Here is an 18,777-nt window from a genome sequence, read left to right on the forward strand (position 1 = left end):
CTTCCCAGAATGGAGGAGTACGGCGTGGGGCTGTTAAAAAAAACCTTGGCACATATTTACATTGGCACAAGTAAAACACATCGTTTACACACAAACACGCAAGACTAGCGCCTCAGTTGCTTGAAGATTTAGGAGCATGGGGATTTCATGATATGGATTAAGCTTTGTAGCGTTTTACACAGTAATTGATATCGTGGCATCGTGATACATCCCCCAAATATCCTGAGGTAGACGTTAAGGTCCGTAGAGGCCAACCCTACTCTGAGCTTTGTAGGAAAGTATTTAATCAGAAACAGGAATAAAGTGTTCAAACACAGCTAAGTTGCCCCTGTAGCAGTGCTGTTAAAGTCAATGTCCTCTGACTGGACACGCCATGACTGGAAGCCTGTTAAACTTTTGAGTGGCTGTGAAATGAGAGCAACTAATACCAGGCCATTGGAAGCCAACAGAGCTGATAAAAGTCAAGTCCATTAGAGACAGGGATTCCAACATCGTTAGCCTCCCGTCCCTTCTGATGCCTGCTTTGCCTATCACCTGTTCTGATGAACGAGCACTTCACTTTTCAACGTTCATTGCACCAAATGACATCTGACTGTTGTTGGGGCTAAACGTCCTGAAGGTTAAGCGGCGAGCCTATTGATGGGATCTGCCCAACAAAAGCCACATTGCTTTAAAAGCATCAGTCTGTCTGGGTACGGAATACAAAATGCTGACCCGATTGTGACAAAAAGTGGACTGAATCAAAGTGTGATCTACCTTTCCTGTAGGAAGAGGGTCTGAAATGGAAAACCCTTCTTGGGATGCTTTCGCCAATGTTTGGAGAAATTATGTTTTCTTCGCACTTTGTCATTTGCCAAAAACGACAATCAACTTCCACAAGCAGAGCGAGGCCATGAGTCAAAGACGAATGCTGGTTTTCACCACCCGTACGGGATCCGATGCGGCCTCTCGCCTTGCATTCTCTAAATGAGAACAACAATGCAACGCTGTGGAGCGCGTACCGTACAATAGACGTGCAGCGATACGACGGCAGGGGAAGCAACATCGAGCGATGGCTGGGTCTGGGTCTTTTTTGAGGAGGCATTTTTGTGATGTTTTGAACTTATTTATATGTATATATTTATATGAGAAGATGAACATATGTCAACTCCTATTTGCTTCTTTCAATACTGTCCACTCCTTCGGGAAGTGGGAAAAATATGTACATGACAAATGTAGGAAAGTGAAATATTGGAAGTGTCAACAAGTGAAAGTAATGTTGTCAATGAATTGTAATGTAAGTGGTTATGCAAGTGTGCAATAAACATAAACACATCATCAATAAACATATCATGCAATACCGTCCTGATAGAATGCACTGCAAATGTTGACAACCCAACGGAGGGCCTTGCATGGACCGACCTTCACCTTGGTGTGCTTCAGTCCGAGGGGCCCTAAAGCCACCCCGTTCTGCCTTCTCACTCTGCCAATCTCACTCCTTGCCGAGTATGTGTGTGTTTACGTGTACCCCCAAATGTAGGCTAATGCCCTGCAGAACTGACAGTTTTAATGCCAATCTCTGGGTTGCACCAAAACCCGCCCCCAGCAGCAAGTGTGTGTGTGTGTGTGTGTGTGTCTCGAGTCAACGACAAATCCACGTGTTGTCTGCGAGAGTCAGTGAACATAGACTTAAAACAACTGCCCTGAGTAAAAACTCTAAAAGGTCACTGGCGATTTGTTGTCATGTACGAGAGGGAAGGAAACATTTCTGGCCTTAATGGTCTTCATGTCAGCCACGTTTTTGTCAGGTTACTTAGAACTACCTTCCAGGCAAAAACATACCGTACGTTCACCTGGAAGCCTTACCTGAACTATAATCTACAGGGTGGCCCTAAAGTCAGGACACGTAGGCAAAATGAATCTTTTCAGACCTTTGGACTCAGAATCATGATGAAGAGAGTTTTCACCATAACATCACTGATATGATTCCCAACATCTCATGCAATAACACACATTTGCTTTGTGTCCGACTGTGCGGACGCCGAAACACTGCGGAGACAAAGGGACAACAAACACGCTGCAGCAACACGTGCTAGCCCATCCTTACGTTCGATTGGTCCATTGGACCATTGGTCAATAGTTCTCAGGTGCTTTTCATCTTACTTATAGTAGGTTGGACCGTTTGCCACAAAACATTCCTCCCTCCGGGGCCGACCAATCTTTCGAGGCACGTGTGTGCGCATGCGCTAAAATTTGCCTTCAATGCCAACCTTCTGCACGCTACACTACTCCATGCCTATCCACGTCCCGTGGAGCTCTTGGGAAAGATGCATGCTGAGCTCTGGTCAAGCGCCACCTTGTGGCCGTTCTTACGGCACCAAACATGGTCTCTTCCTTTGCGCACTTGCGTCATCACCTCTTTTTGCTTCTGGCGCAAACAAATGTCTTTGGGGTCGGACGTGTGGGTAGAGAGAATGTGGCAATGCTCTATGTCTTTGGTAATGAATGAGTTCATGGTAGACAGGCCGGCAGAAGAATTCTGCCTATTTTTATATGTTGATATGTTTTACATATGAGATTTACAGACTTTACTCTTAACAATTTGCTTTTTTTCCGGAGAAAATAAAGTCAGCTCCTGTGAGGAGCGGAGAAGCCATCGGGGACAACACAAATAGGTGGCATCATCCATGATAGGCCTTCAGCCAACCTAGCACGCTTTTTTGCATTTTGTAATTAGACTTTCTGCCAAATATGGAAAAGCAACAAATGCTCATTTTGGCCGCGGTTGGATGACGGCCGTTGTTACTGTAAGATCTTCCTATGTATTGTAATATATATTTCTTTGCCCTGAGACTCGGTGTTTCTACTGTAAAATCACTTGCCTAACATCTTACTAATATGGTACTAATGAGCAGATGCAGCTAAGGGCTATGATGCATATTCAATATCACAACTAGAAAGCACTAATGGCATACACACATACACTATGACACCCATTCAATCAGCAAATTACCTAAACAAACACTTTCAACTTGCAGTAAAGATCATGTATTATTCAATAGTACTGCTTACTAAGAAATGGAAGACGTTTTATTTCATCATCTTCCAATGTTCAAGCTTATTTTATTGGAAAGCCAAAAAAGTTCCCAAGTTCAGTTTTCCAATGCACGTCAAGAAAGTACAGTCTACAAGTGATGAAAAACGAGTGTTTCCAAAGGCCGTAGTAATTGTACAGCAGCAGTGCAGACATCTGGCTAAGTACACACAATAAGTACACGCTATATGTATCAGCATATACCATTTGGACTCCATCCAAGTGTTCATTCGGTCTGCTGCGTGTCCCTTTTCAATTAAAAAGAACCTGATTTTTCCCCGTCTCGCTCTTCCTCTCTCTCCCTCTCTCCGTTGCTTCATGAATATTAAAATTATAATGAAATGAATCTAAATAAAACATGGGAATTGCTTTATTTTAAAAATTGTACAGAACTCAGAGTTTGGTTCTAATTCATTAAGCACACGTTCCCTTGATCACAGAAACGACTAGAAAGAGCCAAGTAGAGAAATTGAACACATGCTAGAATGCAAGCACAAACAGAGATGTTTAATTACACGCTGTTGCGCAACATCTCCTTTAACACATCGTTGATTTGAAAGGCGCCTGACACATCTTAGCATAACATGCATACGTACATATACTATACTCATTTACTTGTTAGTATTCTCAAGCTGCTATATTAACACACTACAGTGCTATGATAAAGTTAGGGCACCCCTGGTCATGGTCTAGGTGTTCCTTTGCAAACGATCCTTGTTGGGATCAGCCATTCCACGGAAATATATCCTATAGCAGACCAACCAGGGATAGATGACAAGTCAAATGAACTTTATAGGATTTACAGAAAGTCTGCAATCATTATGTCAACTAAAGTACTAATATATATATATATCATATTAATAATAAAGGGAACTTACTTTGACAGCCATCGTTATAGCCAATGACTTTTTCCTGTCCCGTGGGAGTTTGTCCCGCTTTGCAAATGTGCCAAACAGCAGCGTACGTTTCAGGAAGCCGTGGCCTTGCAAACATTCCGCTTCAAATGTCGTACTAAACTTCTACCACCACAGAAATCTTCCGCATGACAGGTTTTGTACTCAGTTGCATCTTGTTGTGACATATTAACTGACAATAATGGATATCGATGCGTATCAGACGGGGACACTGCTAGCCACTGCTGGGGCACGGGTGGGGGGGTGGTGACAGCGATAGTGGATTTTCTCTTCCCTTGAGTGTTGCCACATGAAAAGATACAAATATTAACAAAAAATGTCATCATTTCAAATTTTGAGGTTAAAAAAGGACAAATGTGTTTTGAATTCTAAAGAAAAACGATGCTTCTTTTTAGGAGACGGAAACGATAGCTTTCCAGCTTTTGGAAAATTGAAAAAATTAAAAAATGCATGCAATCGCACACTTAACATGTAAATGGACTTAAAGGCTTTGGTTTTTTGAACAGCCAGCAGCAAGGCACCCAGCGACTCATTGTTTGCTCACACCAGCACAATAAGCACACACCCGCCAGGTGTGGGTGTGCCCCCGATGGCAGGAAATTCATCAAAATGCTAAACAGTTTCTAGCTTAATTTCACTGTGTTTATGCAAATGTGGCTCCCTGTCTGCATTCTGTGTGCACGTGTGTGATGTGCATGAAAACACCAGTGGAACAGAGTAGCACTTTGGCAGTCCCAGGAAATATGGTTGTTCTTAATAAGCTATGGTTGGATGGGCTGCCTTTAAAGCAATATTATATTATATTCATATCAAGCAATGAATAATTCAAATGCTATGACATTTTAAACATCACTGGGAAAGGTGTGGGTGTGTTCAGTACTTGATTGAGTTTCTGAAGTGGTCTTCCGCAGGGTTTTTGACGGTGCAGCTGTTCAGTAGCCACAGGTCTGCTTCTGTTGGGTCATCTATGAAAAGATAGAAGTCATTTTATGATCGTTATTGTTCTGTATAACTGCAACCAATAAAGCACAGATGAGCCATACTAATGATACTTTGTACACGCAAACATGGCTTCAAGTTTCCCTAACGGACACGGTGACTCAGCGTGCAAGTGTGCACATCCCGAATGTCAACAACTCCGCCACAGTGTTGGGAAGTCTCTAGAAAGTTAGATTTGCATAGGAAGGGCGCCATAGCCAATGGCAAGAGAGCGCTAGGCATTTCTTTGCATATCATAGCCATGGGGTAAATATGGGTGAGGTTGTTGCTGCAGATGTACAGTTGACTTGATCTGATGAAGAAAGCCCTTTGTGTGGAGACACGCATCCTGGAATGGTGGGGAATGCGTGCGCTTCAAATAACGAGCAATTACATGCAATTACATTGGGCCAAGGTCACAATATTTGGGTAGGACAAATACACCCTTGTTTCAGTCCTCCTTACCTCCAGGTGGGCACAGCCCAAAGTTCACTACTTTCCGTACTTCACTACCATCACTACTACACCTTGGAAGGCGGTCTCAATTTCAGACGGTTCAGCTTGGACAAATATTGGTTTCATGAGTACACAAACACTACTACACACCATAAACTCCTTTGGAAACCAGTATACAATATGGGAAACACATTACACAACAGCTGACCCTCCGATGAATTGGCTTTGTGCTATTTTGTTACTTGCCTGCATTTTTAGCTAGGATAAACTCCATACGGAGGTGACCTTTGACACCGTTTCAGTGCTTTCATTCACACACGTGAATGTGCTCGTGTGTCAAAGATTTCAACAAAGTGATTAAAAAAGGTCAGCCCGATTCACGAGCCATTCTACCTGTGCCAATGTTTTCTCTCGGCATATACCTTGCCATTATCCCGATATGAAACATATACCTTGCCATTATCCCGATATGAAACATACACCTTGCCATTATCCCGATATGAAACATACACCTTGCCATTATCCCAAATATGAAACATACACCTTGCCATTATCCCAAATATGAAACATACACCTTGCCATTATCCCAAATATGAAACATACACCTTGCCATTATCCCGATATGAAACATACACCTTGCCAATATCCCGATATGAAACATACACCTTGCCAATATCCCGATATGAAACATACACCTTGCCAATATCCCGATATGAAACATACACCTTGCCAATATCCCGATATGAAACATACACCTTGCCATTATCCCTACATGAAACATACACCTTGCCATTATCCCTACATGAAACATACACCTTGCCATTATCCTTATATGAAACATATACCTTGCCAATATCCTTATATGAAACATATACCTTGCCAATATCCTTATATGAAACATATACCTTGCCAATATCCTTATATGAAACATATACCTTGCCAATATCCTTATATGAAACATATACCTTGCCATTATCCCGATATGAAACATATACCTTGCCAATATCCTTATATGAAACATACACCTTGCCAATATCCTTATATGAAACATATACCTTGCCATTATCCCGATATGAAACATATACCTTGCCATTATCCCGATATGAAGCACACCTGGCTGACATTGCCAAGGCCACCGCAGGGGTCAATGTGTCTATGCATGCACACATGTACCCAAGGTCATGCAGAACACCTTTCGATCACAGACCCACTATGGAGATGAGGGGAGGGGCTAAAGGTGTGGGTGAGTTCATGGAGTAAACAAGACAGATGGAACAAGGAAATCCAAAACCTAGGTAGACTTCCAGAGGTGAAGAAAGAGCCAGCTGAAGGTACAGCATCCAAATGAGGTCTGGGAATGACCACAAACAGCCAGCCAGACTGTTATCGATTTAGCCACAGGTGTGTGTGAAGCCCCCCCCCCCCCCCCCCCCCCCACAGAGAGAGCAATGTGAGGCTCAGCTGGGGGGTCAGAGGGCAGGGACGCCCTCAGTGGGAAGAATGGGCAAGATGGGAGTAAGATCCTTTCCCCAACCCCACGTATGCAGATATATTGTACATCTTGTATAATGACAATAAAGGCCATTCCATTCCATTCCATTCCATTCCATATGCAGACATATTGGAGTGAAAACTGTTAGTGGAAACACTCAGCGTAACGAAGCTGACAGCAACTTGTCATTTATCTACTTTGGCTGAGGTTCGGTCTGTTTTTGGTAAACTAAGTGAAAAATTATTAGAATTATAAAATATGTCCTCAAGGCTAAAAATTAAAATTAATGTTCTCATCCCCAGAACACAAAAATAATTTTGACAGAAGTGTGAAAAGAATAAAATGATGAGGCTTCCAAGCATTTCCAAGAAGTTCCCGAGGAAATGATTCTATGTAACCTCCTCTGGTTTTGCAGTCAGTTGGTGAAGCTAAGAACATTCAGATCTTATACTGCATATCCACGGTAGATGGAGAGCATGCAAGCAGCATGAGCCTTTCATACGCAGTCCTTCATTGTCACGCTCAATTATGGAACCGTATGGTCTTCTTCTTCCATCTTGGTTCCTCATACCTACGGCCACCTTTCCACTGCAAGTATAGGACGCACTAGATACTTCCACATGTTTCAACCCAGTGTGCTGGCTGTGCCTGCAAACGTACTGGTGTGTGTGTGTGTGACCGTGTGTGCGCATGCAAATGTGTGAGACACAGAAGAAGCAGACAGCAGCCACCCTGGGGCTCGATACCAGACACCCGGAGCGTCGCATGCACATATCATGACCCACTTTTCCATCCGATCCAACACGTCGCTTCATGGACGCGCACACAAACACATTTGTCTTGTCATTTCCGTCTTCTGCCCTCCAACCTTTTCACCCCACATCTCAACCGCCGCCTTCCTCACACCCCCCCACGCACACACACAGACGCCAGGCAAATCCATAGGACACGCCGACCTTGGGAGATAGAGGCATAGAGGTTTATAGGAGCCAGCATTCTGGTGCAAAGGGTGGCTTTGGGGTGAATGGACACACTTGACTGAGCTAACAAGGCCTGTCTGGCCTATTGGCCGACCGGACAGCTGGATGGCAGGCTGGCTCCAAGGACAGGTGGACCCAAAGGCGGATCGGGCCGGTAACCCCGGTGGTGTGCATCAAAGCTGGGCGGGACAGTGAGATTTAGTCAAATAGAAGAGGAAGAGCAGGGTAGGCCTGTCGCCATTTTGCTGGATGCTATTTGTTCTACAATTGTTGTGAGCCCATCATTTCAAGAGTGGAATTATAATGTATGTATGCATTATAGACGTTAACATTTTCATTAAGGCAGTGGTTGTCACATTTTCTGTCAAGCCCCCCCTCCCCCATTTATTTATTTGTACTGTACAGACTGAACCTGAAAGTGATATTTCCCCATAAAAATAATGAAAAGACAGCAGTGGCCCGTACAAGCAGATTCAAGCATCAAGCCGCTTGCCGAGTACGACAAATTCATACGTACATGTTGGCTGGTGTGCAGTAATACTGAAAGTCCTCCCTACTTCTCATGCCCCCCCCCCAGGGGTGCCCACTGTTTCGCAAGCACTGCATTAAGGTCATAATATAAGCCATCATCACGATGCTCAGACAGGCTGAAGTTGGACTCGGATTGTGTTTCACAGGAAAGAAGTACAAAGAAAGTATTCCATTATGTAGTACTCCCTAGACACAACAGTCTGGACACTACCCGGGTACCACTGCATGTGTTTGGACCCACAAGGGTGTGTGGCTGCAGAAATCTCCATGTGTCATGTGGACAGTACGGCGACGTGGGCGAGCACGTTTGTCTGACTGACTTGGCAAAGCCCGAGTGGGCCTAAGAGGATTCATGACTTTCACCTCCGATCAAGTCACACACACACCCAGATGCACATACAGGCCTGGGGGGGGGTGGTGGTTCAAGTCATCCGTCTAGCAGGGTAAGCAACCACTCGGGCATGGAAGATAATGCAATCAACTGTCATTAGAGGGCCAGTGAACACACACACACACACACACACACACACACGTTCTTTCAGCTGTCAATCACTTGAGGAAAATCACACATGGGGCATTTAGCACAACGAGCACACTCCAGACCAACAAGGTGACTAACATCGACATCGTATTTCATCCAAACATTTGGGAATACAGAGGAAGAGGAACATGGCAACACAGAGCACACGCTTCCTCAGCAGTTGACCGTCTGATGCAAGTGCACGCCAACCACATAGTGCCTTGCTTTAGAGCTGCACTGCCTTGATGTCTTTTTGGGATCATGCTACAATCACCATACCATATATTGTATCTGTCTGTCTGTCCATCAATCTGCTTGTGTCTGCACTTGAAACATCAAACCACATGAAATACCTAAACTATATTTGGACATTTTTTATGTGACTAAGACATAAGGGCCGTAGTCTGCCCAGACCTGGGTTAGGCCATAGATGGACCAAATTAATAAGATGCAAAGACCTACAGTTAGCAGTTGGGTCAACAAGAATAAGTTGTCGATGAATTGGGTAATGGATTAACCATCAGATTGATGATTGATTTTTGCAAACTAATAAAAAGACAATGCGTGTGACGGAAGGACCCTACTGGTGTGAGGGCGTACCCCAATTTATTAGAATGTAAATGATACTGCAGCAATTATAAAGCAGCATAATGCAGTGCAATGCGGCCTACAAATCCGATATCCAGGATAGGCCAGATCACCGCCTTGCAACAATAAGCTCTTCCCAGAAACGCTCAGAAACGGGGTCATGGATGGCACACAAAAGCAGCTCGTGAAAACAGACCCCCAAGCCATTTTGGCTCCAGGGGGAGCAGCACAAAATCTGATAACATGTCCCATGTTATGTCCCTCGTGGAAACCCCTGTTGGGGCTGAAGAGTTTTTTCATGAAAAGAAGGAGAAAGTCAGCTCTCAGTCATCTGTGCTGGAGGCTAGGGGGTCTAGACTAAAATAACTATGGTGGGCTGCTGTCAATAGTTGGTAGGAAGGATGGCTGCAGATCGCTGCAGAGAGGAAAGTCTCTTGGAAGAGATATGCATGCCGAGGTGTCACTGTGCATCACTGCTGACTGGGGGTGTACGCCAAGTTAGGCACAGCGGGGGTACAGCACAGCGCCCGACCCAACAGTTTGACAGCATCTTAAAAACAACCATTCCCTCGGGGTTGTCTCCAGTTCTGAACAACTAAGTGGAGTCCATTACTGCAGCGGACAAGCGGCCATCACATCACAGAGAAAATGGGGGGGTGAGTAGATGAGAAATATATTCTGTAAAAGCGAGCCAAAATCATTAATAAAGGGATATTTTGGGGGTGGGGGCAAAGTAACTGCATGAAATGTAAATATCGGGGAACCGGGAACCCCAAATGTGCAATTTTGAATTGTGCCTCGTCATTCATGACGCCATGCAAAATGGCAGCGTGTGACACCCCAGTCATTTCCGTTGGAGCGGAGTATTTGTATGTTAAATATCAACTGTGATCTTATGACAATATTTGTCAACATGCTACTTCACACGTTGACTGTTGAGCTGATATGGTTTAAGGCAAGCGAGGCTGAAGCAACAGCAGAAACGATAAATACGACATGATGGAAGGCGGCCAAGGACTATATAGAGTAGAAAGACCAAAGTGCATGCAGTACTGGTACTTACATCCTGTATTTGTCCAGGGTGAACATGAACAGAGGGCAGAGAAGGACACGCACATACGGGCGGCTGCATACTGGAGCGATTCCCGCAGTGAGAATAAAACTCCATCGTGGGTTGGTTGTGGTTTTAAATTCGCATTATGGATGATTTATTGAGCTGCGTAAAGGCGGGGGATAGGAACCAGGCCATTACGCGTCTCACCTTGCATAGCCACGATGATATGAAGCCTCGGGTTCAAGCGCTAATTGGGGCCAATCACTCGACTGCAGCCAAGACGGGAAGCCATTATGGTCATCAGTGCAGGCATGAAAAGATGTTCCACATAGCGGGACAGAGATTGGGAAGAGTCAAGGGCAAGGAAGTCGGTGTGTCTGGCCAAGAGAAGGTCTAGGAAGCGTACAAAGAGAAAGTCATTCGGCAGCAATCTCAGTCGGACCGCAGGCCTCCAACAGATATACGACCCCCCCCCCCCCCCCCCCCCGTCTCCAGGCAGAATATCTGCTTTTCATGAACATCAAGCCACATTTGGCCAACATGAGCGGTGAGCAGCAGTCGGGAACAGACGTGTTGGAAGTACATTTAGAAACATTCACCTTTCAGACATTTTGCATCCCACATAATATAATCCTGGAAAGTCATTTCTCGCTGACATTTGATGATGTAGCTTACCGCTGCTTTTTTCTACAACATCAAAATACCATCAAATATAAGCAAAACAATCAGCAACAACGGCAAAGGCGGCATTATGATCTCATCATTCAAGCAACCCTGAACAAGACCATGCCATGCCATGCAATGTGGCGCTATAGTCATCAGCAAATTCTCTTACCAAAGTAAGAGTCACTCACTTGGAACTTTTCCCAACAGATTGGAGTCAAATGCTCCGACTTATCTTTTTATGTTTTGTTGAAAGGACGTAGCTGCATGTAGAAATGGAGAAATGATATGATAGATATGAGCTATGCTAGCACAGTGAGGGAGACGAGACGTACTCCAACACCTCCAATCTAACTGTCAAAATCATAACCGCAGCCAGTTCAGACTCATTACAATAACAGTGGGGAAATATTGATGCTCCACATTGCTGACATGACAAATGTGATCGGGTTTGCCGTTTGCTGATGGCGGTTGACGTTCAATGACAGGCGTGCACGTGAGCTGCCCGTCTGTGGTGGCTAAAGTGTACGCAGGAACAGGTCAGCCACCAGTGTACATAAAACGATGGGATGACATGGGTGTGATCCAAAAAACATGCAGGTGTGTCTGTATTGTATTCCTCGTCTTCCAGGCTTGTCACCTGCAGAAAGGAGACAAAGAAAGGAGGACATAAAAGCCACCTGTATGGAAAAGCTCAGCTGAGCGGATGGACAAGCTCAGACTTGAACAAAAAACGGGTATGAAAGTATGGTGGCGCTAACCCGTACTCTACTAATGTGGGAAAGATATCCCACTGTTTAATGGAAAGAAGCACTTGTTGAAAACTATTCAAGCTAAAGGAGCTTCCTGACATGCACATTACGAAGAAAAGAACAAACGAAAGAAAGAAAGAACGAAAGAGGAGGACAAGCGTTGCTCCATCTCACAAACAACTATCTTCCTTGGCTTGATTCCCATCCATCCATTGTCTATGATCCTTGTTCGCATTAGAGTCGCAGGCATGCTGGAGCCTATACCAGCTGGACTGGTGGCCAGCCAATCCCAGGGCACATATAGACAAACAACCGTCTTCCCCCCACATTCATACCTGTGGACAATTTGGAGTGGCCAATCAAGCTAGCATGTTTTTGGAATTGGGGGAGGGGGCACGCAGGCACGAGGAGAACATGCAAACTCCACCCAAGGGAGATTCCAACCCAGGTCTTACCATCTCCAAACTGTGTGGCCAACATGCGGCCTTTTACTGCAACTACTAACTACTTCTACTACTACTACTACTAACTATTAATCAGATTTACAAATTAATCATGATTAATCACCATTGCCTTAAGTATGCCCATGTTTACTGTATTTTATGAACATCGATAAATGGCAGGGCTAAACTCTCTATAGCAAATGAAGACACATTTGCTAATCAGCCACACGTCTGAAAAACTATATATAATATTGTAATATCTAATACTATCCTAACACCAGTCTCTTCAATAGCATCACAACATTTGAATCTCACTTTAACCATGTTATTATGAGCAATGAGGGGTTGCATTCAAAGACATCATGTAAATCCCGTTGCATTAACTTTGAGTGCATTTTAGGTGACTTCCGAGCACATCTGCTGCAAAATGCAGTAAATTGTACTTCTTGAAAGTGAATAATAAGAATAGCCACTTATTTTTTTTTTTGTCCGGCTTCCTGATTATTTAGAAAACACATAAGATATGTTTTAGTGCTATTATTGTGAAAGAGCTGTTTTAGAAAATAGTTCTTTGTAGAGATGCAATTGTGTGCGTCAGAGGCGTGGCTTGACATGAGGTGCAAACATTTTGACGTAATTAACTAATTGAATAAAACTGCTGTTGACGTGTTATTTTTGACAGTCCTAATAACCTTTTCCAGTATTTAGGCTTTCGTATGCTAAGTAGCGTCATTCGATGTGATACAAGCCCTCCCTCTTCCTTCGTTTTTCCATCTATAAGTGAAACAGAAACAATTTAGGTCATCTGGCCCCAAAGTCCCACATCCAAGCAGAGGGACATGCAAATCAGATGCAAATGGGACAAAAATGTGAAAACTAGTCATGGGCCTGAGTAATAAATACTGAATTTAGCCTCTTGGCATTCCAAAAACAGCCAGTTGGGGCTCAAATGCAAATTGTATGCAAATAGCCCAGATGTCGCATGCTTGTATTTTTCCTGGTGCCTTCCAAGGGGGCATCCTGGTGCCTTCCAAGGGGGCATCCTGGTGCCTTCCAAGGGGGCTCCCTGGTGCCTTCCAAGGGGGCTCCCTGGTGCCTTCCAAGGGGGCTCCCTGGTGCCTTCCAAGGGGGCTCCCTGGTGCCTTCCAAGGGGGCTCCCTGGTGCCTTCCAAGGGGCTTCCAAGGCAGAGGCCCAGAGCACGGCCATATGATATGATGGCCTCCAAGCCAGCTCCTCTAGCCATCCCCACATTCATTTGCATTCCTGAAATTGAAGAAGTTGTAAGACTAAAGTGAAAGAAGACGGCATCCAAAATACAGGGCATGGGGGGCGCACGACAAGATAGTGAAAAAGCAAAGAGCAGACGATGATTAGAAGATCAGTGTGCAGGAAGCAAAGACGGGTCGAGTGAGCGATACAATTTGACTCCAGGAGGGAGGAAAGTCAAAGACAAAGATGCTGAAGGAAATGAGATGGAGTGAGTTGCTGAGGCAACCGCTTTTGAAGAACAGGAGAAGACCTTAAGAGAGACCGAAGAAGAGTGATGGTCTAAAACCAAAAGACGTGTGAAGCAGCTTGTTGCAAAAGGAATTTGGATATGAAAAAATATGATTTTAACACACGGAAGGTATAGCTTGTTTACAAAGATGAAAGGTAAGATTAGATGTGGGAAATGACTCCGAGGCAAACACAGTTGACAGAAGAGCTCAACACATGATGAGCTTAGTGGACCACCTTGCTCAACTGGCGATGTCTGCTCACGGTTTACTGGTCTGGCCAACATGGTCTACATGCACCTGCAGGTCTACCGTGGTAGAAATAACTACCTTAATGCTCTTAATGAACATATTACCTGATCACTGCCTGCAATGCCAACGCATTTGAAATGAACACGGCTAAGATCTGGAGTGAAATGAAAAGTTCCAGATTATACAACTCACTGGTAGCGAAGCCATGGATTTGGGATATGTAGTGCACGTGTAGCAGGGACGCTGAACAGTGCTTACAACGTAGTCAAACAGCCTACCACAACAGTCTTTCATCTCCATCCTCCTCCTGGGAACTAAAACCCCTAAGATTCCTTCATCACACACTTTGTCAGTCTCTCTCGTCCGTTGTCGCTCTTTGTGCTACTTATGTCCATTTAACTTGAGCTAAAGCTTTTCATCACACGGAAGTCCGGCCTTTGGAAACCCTTCGGTGATGCTGGGTGTTTGGGGATCATAGTCCGAACAGAAGGTGTAGTACCTGTGCACTTGGAGAGCTGCATAAGACTTCACAAGGTGATTTTAGCTTCCACTTCCACAAGACTACTTCCTGAAGCCGCACGCAAAGCATCCTGGGACGTTTAGTTTTCAGCCATGAATTAGCAGCATGACTGTACAAGCCGCAGGGTTCAAGAGAGAAAAGTAAAAATGAGGGTAAATGGATGAATCCAATAAAGTCAATTGCACACATGTTGATGTGCTCTTTCATATTCATGACCTTAACAGCTCTATTGTGCTTTCATTTGTCATTTGGCATCAACGTTGGAAGACTTCTTCACAAACAAACCATCCTGTGTTGGTTTAGCACCACGCAGTTGATTTGGGCCTCGCCCAAATTCGGTTAGCGTGTTCCCACCTGACTAAACAAAAGGGAAAAACAAACGAGAGGTGAATTAAAGATAATAGTACCCTCGGTTTTATATGGCATCATACATTTGTGTACTATCATATCATATAGAATGAGTGATACAGCACTAAACACGTGGCTTCTTTATCACGGGCCTGCCAGCCAAAGTGCAGCGGCCCATGCTGTCGTCATGCATCTTATTCCTACTCAGAAGAATTCAGGCCCTGCATACGGCACATCGTTGGCATACGGCACATTGTTGCCATACGGCACATCGTTGGAAAGGTCAGTTTCATGGGAACTGTGCTATTTTATGTGACGACATTTCGTGTAAGCATTACAAAGTATTTCACTGAAAACGCCAAGACCTCAACATTTAAAACTCAGCAGAGCAATGCTTGACCACCATCAAGTTCATGGTCTCTCATGCCAAGGCACAAGGATCGATTCCCTGATTTTATTGTATTTTACAATAAGTAAGTACAATGTTTTGTTGTACTTGGTGCGTGTTTCTCAAGAGAATAAGAGTGTATATACGTGCAAAGAGTCCCCTCATAACTTTATACTCAACAGGCAAATTCTGATGATGACTGTCAGCCACAATCATCCAACTTGCATGAAATAAAGGCTTGAGATTTCAGTCTACGTGTAATGAATGTACATAATGTATGGGTTTCCTGTTCTGAAGTGAGAGACAAAAAACATTGAACTTTTTCCTAATGTTCTCTTAAGTACAAAAGCACCTATAGAATGTGTATGTGTGTACATGCGTGAGCATCCTCGCTGGCACGATGCTCCATGCATCTGTGCTTGAATACATTAGTTAGCTGGTGCACACATGAAGCCAGATCCCAAACAACTTGGCCCGTAATTAATAAATCATTGCAAAATGAAACAATTTGAAGTGTTTTCCTTCCTAAATTATACATGTATTGCTTTACAGCTTCTTTGTGCGGAATAGGTTCATGTGGAACTAAAACAGGAAAAAGCGGAAACGCAAGAGATGGAAAAGAACCCACTCAAACATGCACACTGTCACACATCATCCACTAACAGATTCCAGTCAAAGCAGATGGCATCGGAATTATGGGATGGCCTTTTCATATGCTAATCCAGTGGCAGCACACATCTGAGTGCCTTTAATGTGATATGTGGTCAGGAGCTAAATCCAGCGGAGGCACCCATGCTGTGAGTATACAATCTGAAAATAATCTATCAAAAGAAACTGTTGAGACGGACGGTACTTGATGTATTTTAGTGGACTCGCAAATTGGGCTGATTCATTCACCTACAAACGGGAATCATACCTGAAATTTGGTTCACCGTGACAGTGATACGCGAGCACTCATTCTGTCATTCAAACAGCACAGCGGGGGTCCCGCTGTCGACTGTTCAGCCGGGTCCATGTGCTCGGCTTCAAGTGGAAGCTGATGAGAAGAAGTGAAGGCGGAGACAAATGCCAAGTCTTAAAAAGGCAACAGAATGCCGACTAAAAAAGGTCATCTAAAAGTACAACGTGTTTGTGAACTATGCACGTCTTGGCCACACGGTGAACAGACGGTGTACAAGTTGCAGACTGCTGTCCAACAAGGGACGGGGATGCCGTGGTGTGCATGAGACATTTTAGCAGGATAGGAAAACAAAGGCGGTTTGGAGTAAGTCCAACGTTGGATGTCTTTCTGTGGGAAAAGGTGTGGTAGCACACGCACAACATTCCCATGCTACATCTTAGCAATGATGACTTCTTTGTGTCCTGTCCTGGACAATTCACACAAAAACCATCAAAAAATCCTAAATGTCCCAAATTGCGGATCTCCAGTGGCACATGTGGTTAGCACTTCTGTCTGACAACAAGTAGGTTCTAAAGGTTCAGATCTTGGCTGCAGTAAGTGCCAACACAAATAAATCATCACGGTTAAAGAGCGAGCTTAAGTTATGTTTAGACAAAAACAATCTTGTAAGATCAAAACATCAAACTGCAGAATTGAATGACTACAAACAGTAATACGCATGCCAAATGTTTGCATGTGTTCATATCGTAATCAGTGAAAAGGTTAGGGCACCCTGGTCATGGTCTCGGTGTTCCTTTGTAAACGACTGCTTGTTGGGATCAGCCGTACCTGGTAAATATATCCCATAGCAGACCAACCAGGGATGGATGACAAGTCAAATGAACTTCATAGGATTTACAGGAAGTCTGCAATCATTATGTCCACTAAAGTACGCAGGTGACATCAACATTGAGTAGATCCTCCTTTAGCAGAAGTAAATGCTTCCTATAGCTTCCAAAGAGGGTCTGGATTCTGGTTGAAGGTATTTTTGACCATTCCTCTTTCCAAAACATCTCCAGTTGAGTCAGGTTTGATGGACAGCCCACTTTAAAATCACACCGCAGATTTCCAATCATATTTAGGTCTGGGGACTGAGATGGCCATTCCACAACGTTGGACTTGTTCCTCTGCATGGATGCCTTGGTGGAATTGGAGCCGTGTTTAGGGTCACTGTCTTGGTGGAAGTATCCAGCCCCGGCCCAACTGCAACTTTGTCACTGAATCTTGAAGACTGAAGACAATTGTGACAAATAGGATTGTGTGGATTGTCATATTAAGGTTTGTAGTTGACACGGGCTGCAGAGGCAACAGTTTAACTGCTGCTTAGTTCACCATGATGTTCAAGTGAGACGGTACACAGCTCTACCATTCACTCTGTAAAGTTAGGTTTGTCACGGACGATCTCCCATCTCCCAAAGTGAGCGAGAAGTGGTAGGCAAGAAGGAAAGCATGCAACAGTTCTTGTTAAACCAAGATGACCAATCCTAATTTCTCGATCGATGGCACTTGGGCAGTCACACGTAACCCAACACACACAGGAAAAGGCTCGTGTATTCATGCAGCCTTTCTCCGGCCAAGCAGCGGCCCGGTGATGCCTCCAATCATTTTTTTCTGCTTGGTGATCAAGGTTACTTTGTCCGACGCCGATTCAAATTAAACCCGCTGCTCCAATCATTCACAGCTTTTAAATCCACTTGATCTAATATCTGCGCTCTCACACGGAAATCTAGCACGTAGCCAATTCATTTATATGTATGAAGGAAAGATTAGTCTGAGACACGTGTAGAATTCATTTATTACAAAAGGACAGGCATGCCCATTCATGCACACACTGCAAAATATTTGATTTCTTTCCACCTCCCACCTGCAATCACATGGTCTGTTCCACAGATCGTCCTATCACATGAACGTGTAAGCCCAGACAACGCCAGTGTTCGATCACGGGTCGCCAGGGCTTTCATTTCAGCAGATCGTCTTACACAAACGCACGCTTTGCTTTCCTTTTCCGCAGGTGGTCAACAAATAGCAGCACTGGGGCCGACTATGACACACTCTGATAGAAGGCATCTTCCAAAACAGCACAAACGGGGGGGGGCTTAAAGGCAGCTTTGAAAATCATTTGTTGCATGTCCTTGAAGGCCTCGCTCTGGATTTCTTTTGCTTTCTATCCATCCACCCCCCCACCCCCACATGAGCTTCACAAGTCTCATTAATTGCTAATGCCTTTCAAGCATTCATGTCGTTTTCATGAGGGAAATTACACGCGTGTTTTTTAGTCAAGTTCACAAGGAAACAAAGAAGCAACAAATGAGTGGAAAGAAAGTCATGGAACAGACAGTTATTTCAGAATAAAGTTATTCCAGAAGAGTGAAAATGAAAATATCAGGC

At 44.2% G+C, this 18,777-nt stretch overlaps 1 protein-coding gene across 3 annotated transcripts in view; it reads right to left on the minus strand.

The window, feature by feature from the left end:
- Positions 1-18,777, minus strand: part of cdkal1 (CDK5 regulatory subunit associated protein 1-like 1) — a 140,131-nt gene that overhangs the window by 114,595 nt on the left and 6,759 nt on the right. For all 3 annotated transcript variants that reach the window (XM_078790949.1, XM_058052923.2, XM_058052924.2), the window contains exon 4: positions 4,868-4,952. In XM_078790949.1, coding sequence (XP_078647075.1) covers positions 4,868-4,952 — 85 coding nt within the window. The remainder of the gene's footprint in view (positions 1-4,867; positions 4,953-18,777) is intronic.

The sequence above is a fragment of the Doryrhamphus excisus genome, linkage group LG5 (assembly GCF_037039965.1).
Source record: "Doryrhamphus excisus strain RoL-2023G ecotype Guam linkage group LG5, RoL_Dexc_Guam_v1.1, whole genome shotgun sequence".
Lineage (NCBI taxonomy): Eukaryota > Metazoa > Chordata > Actinopteri > Syngnathiformes > Syngnathidae > Doryrhamphus > Doryrhamphus excisus.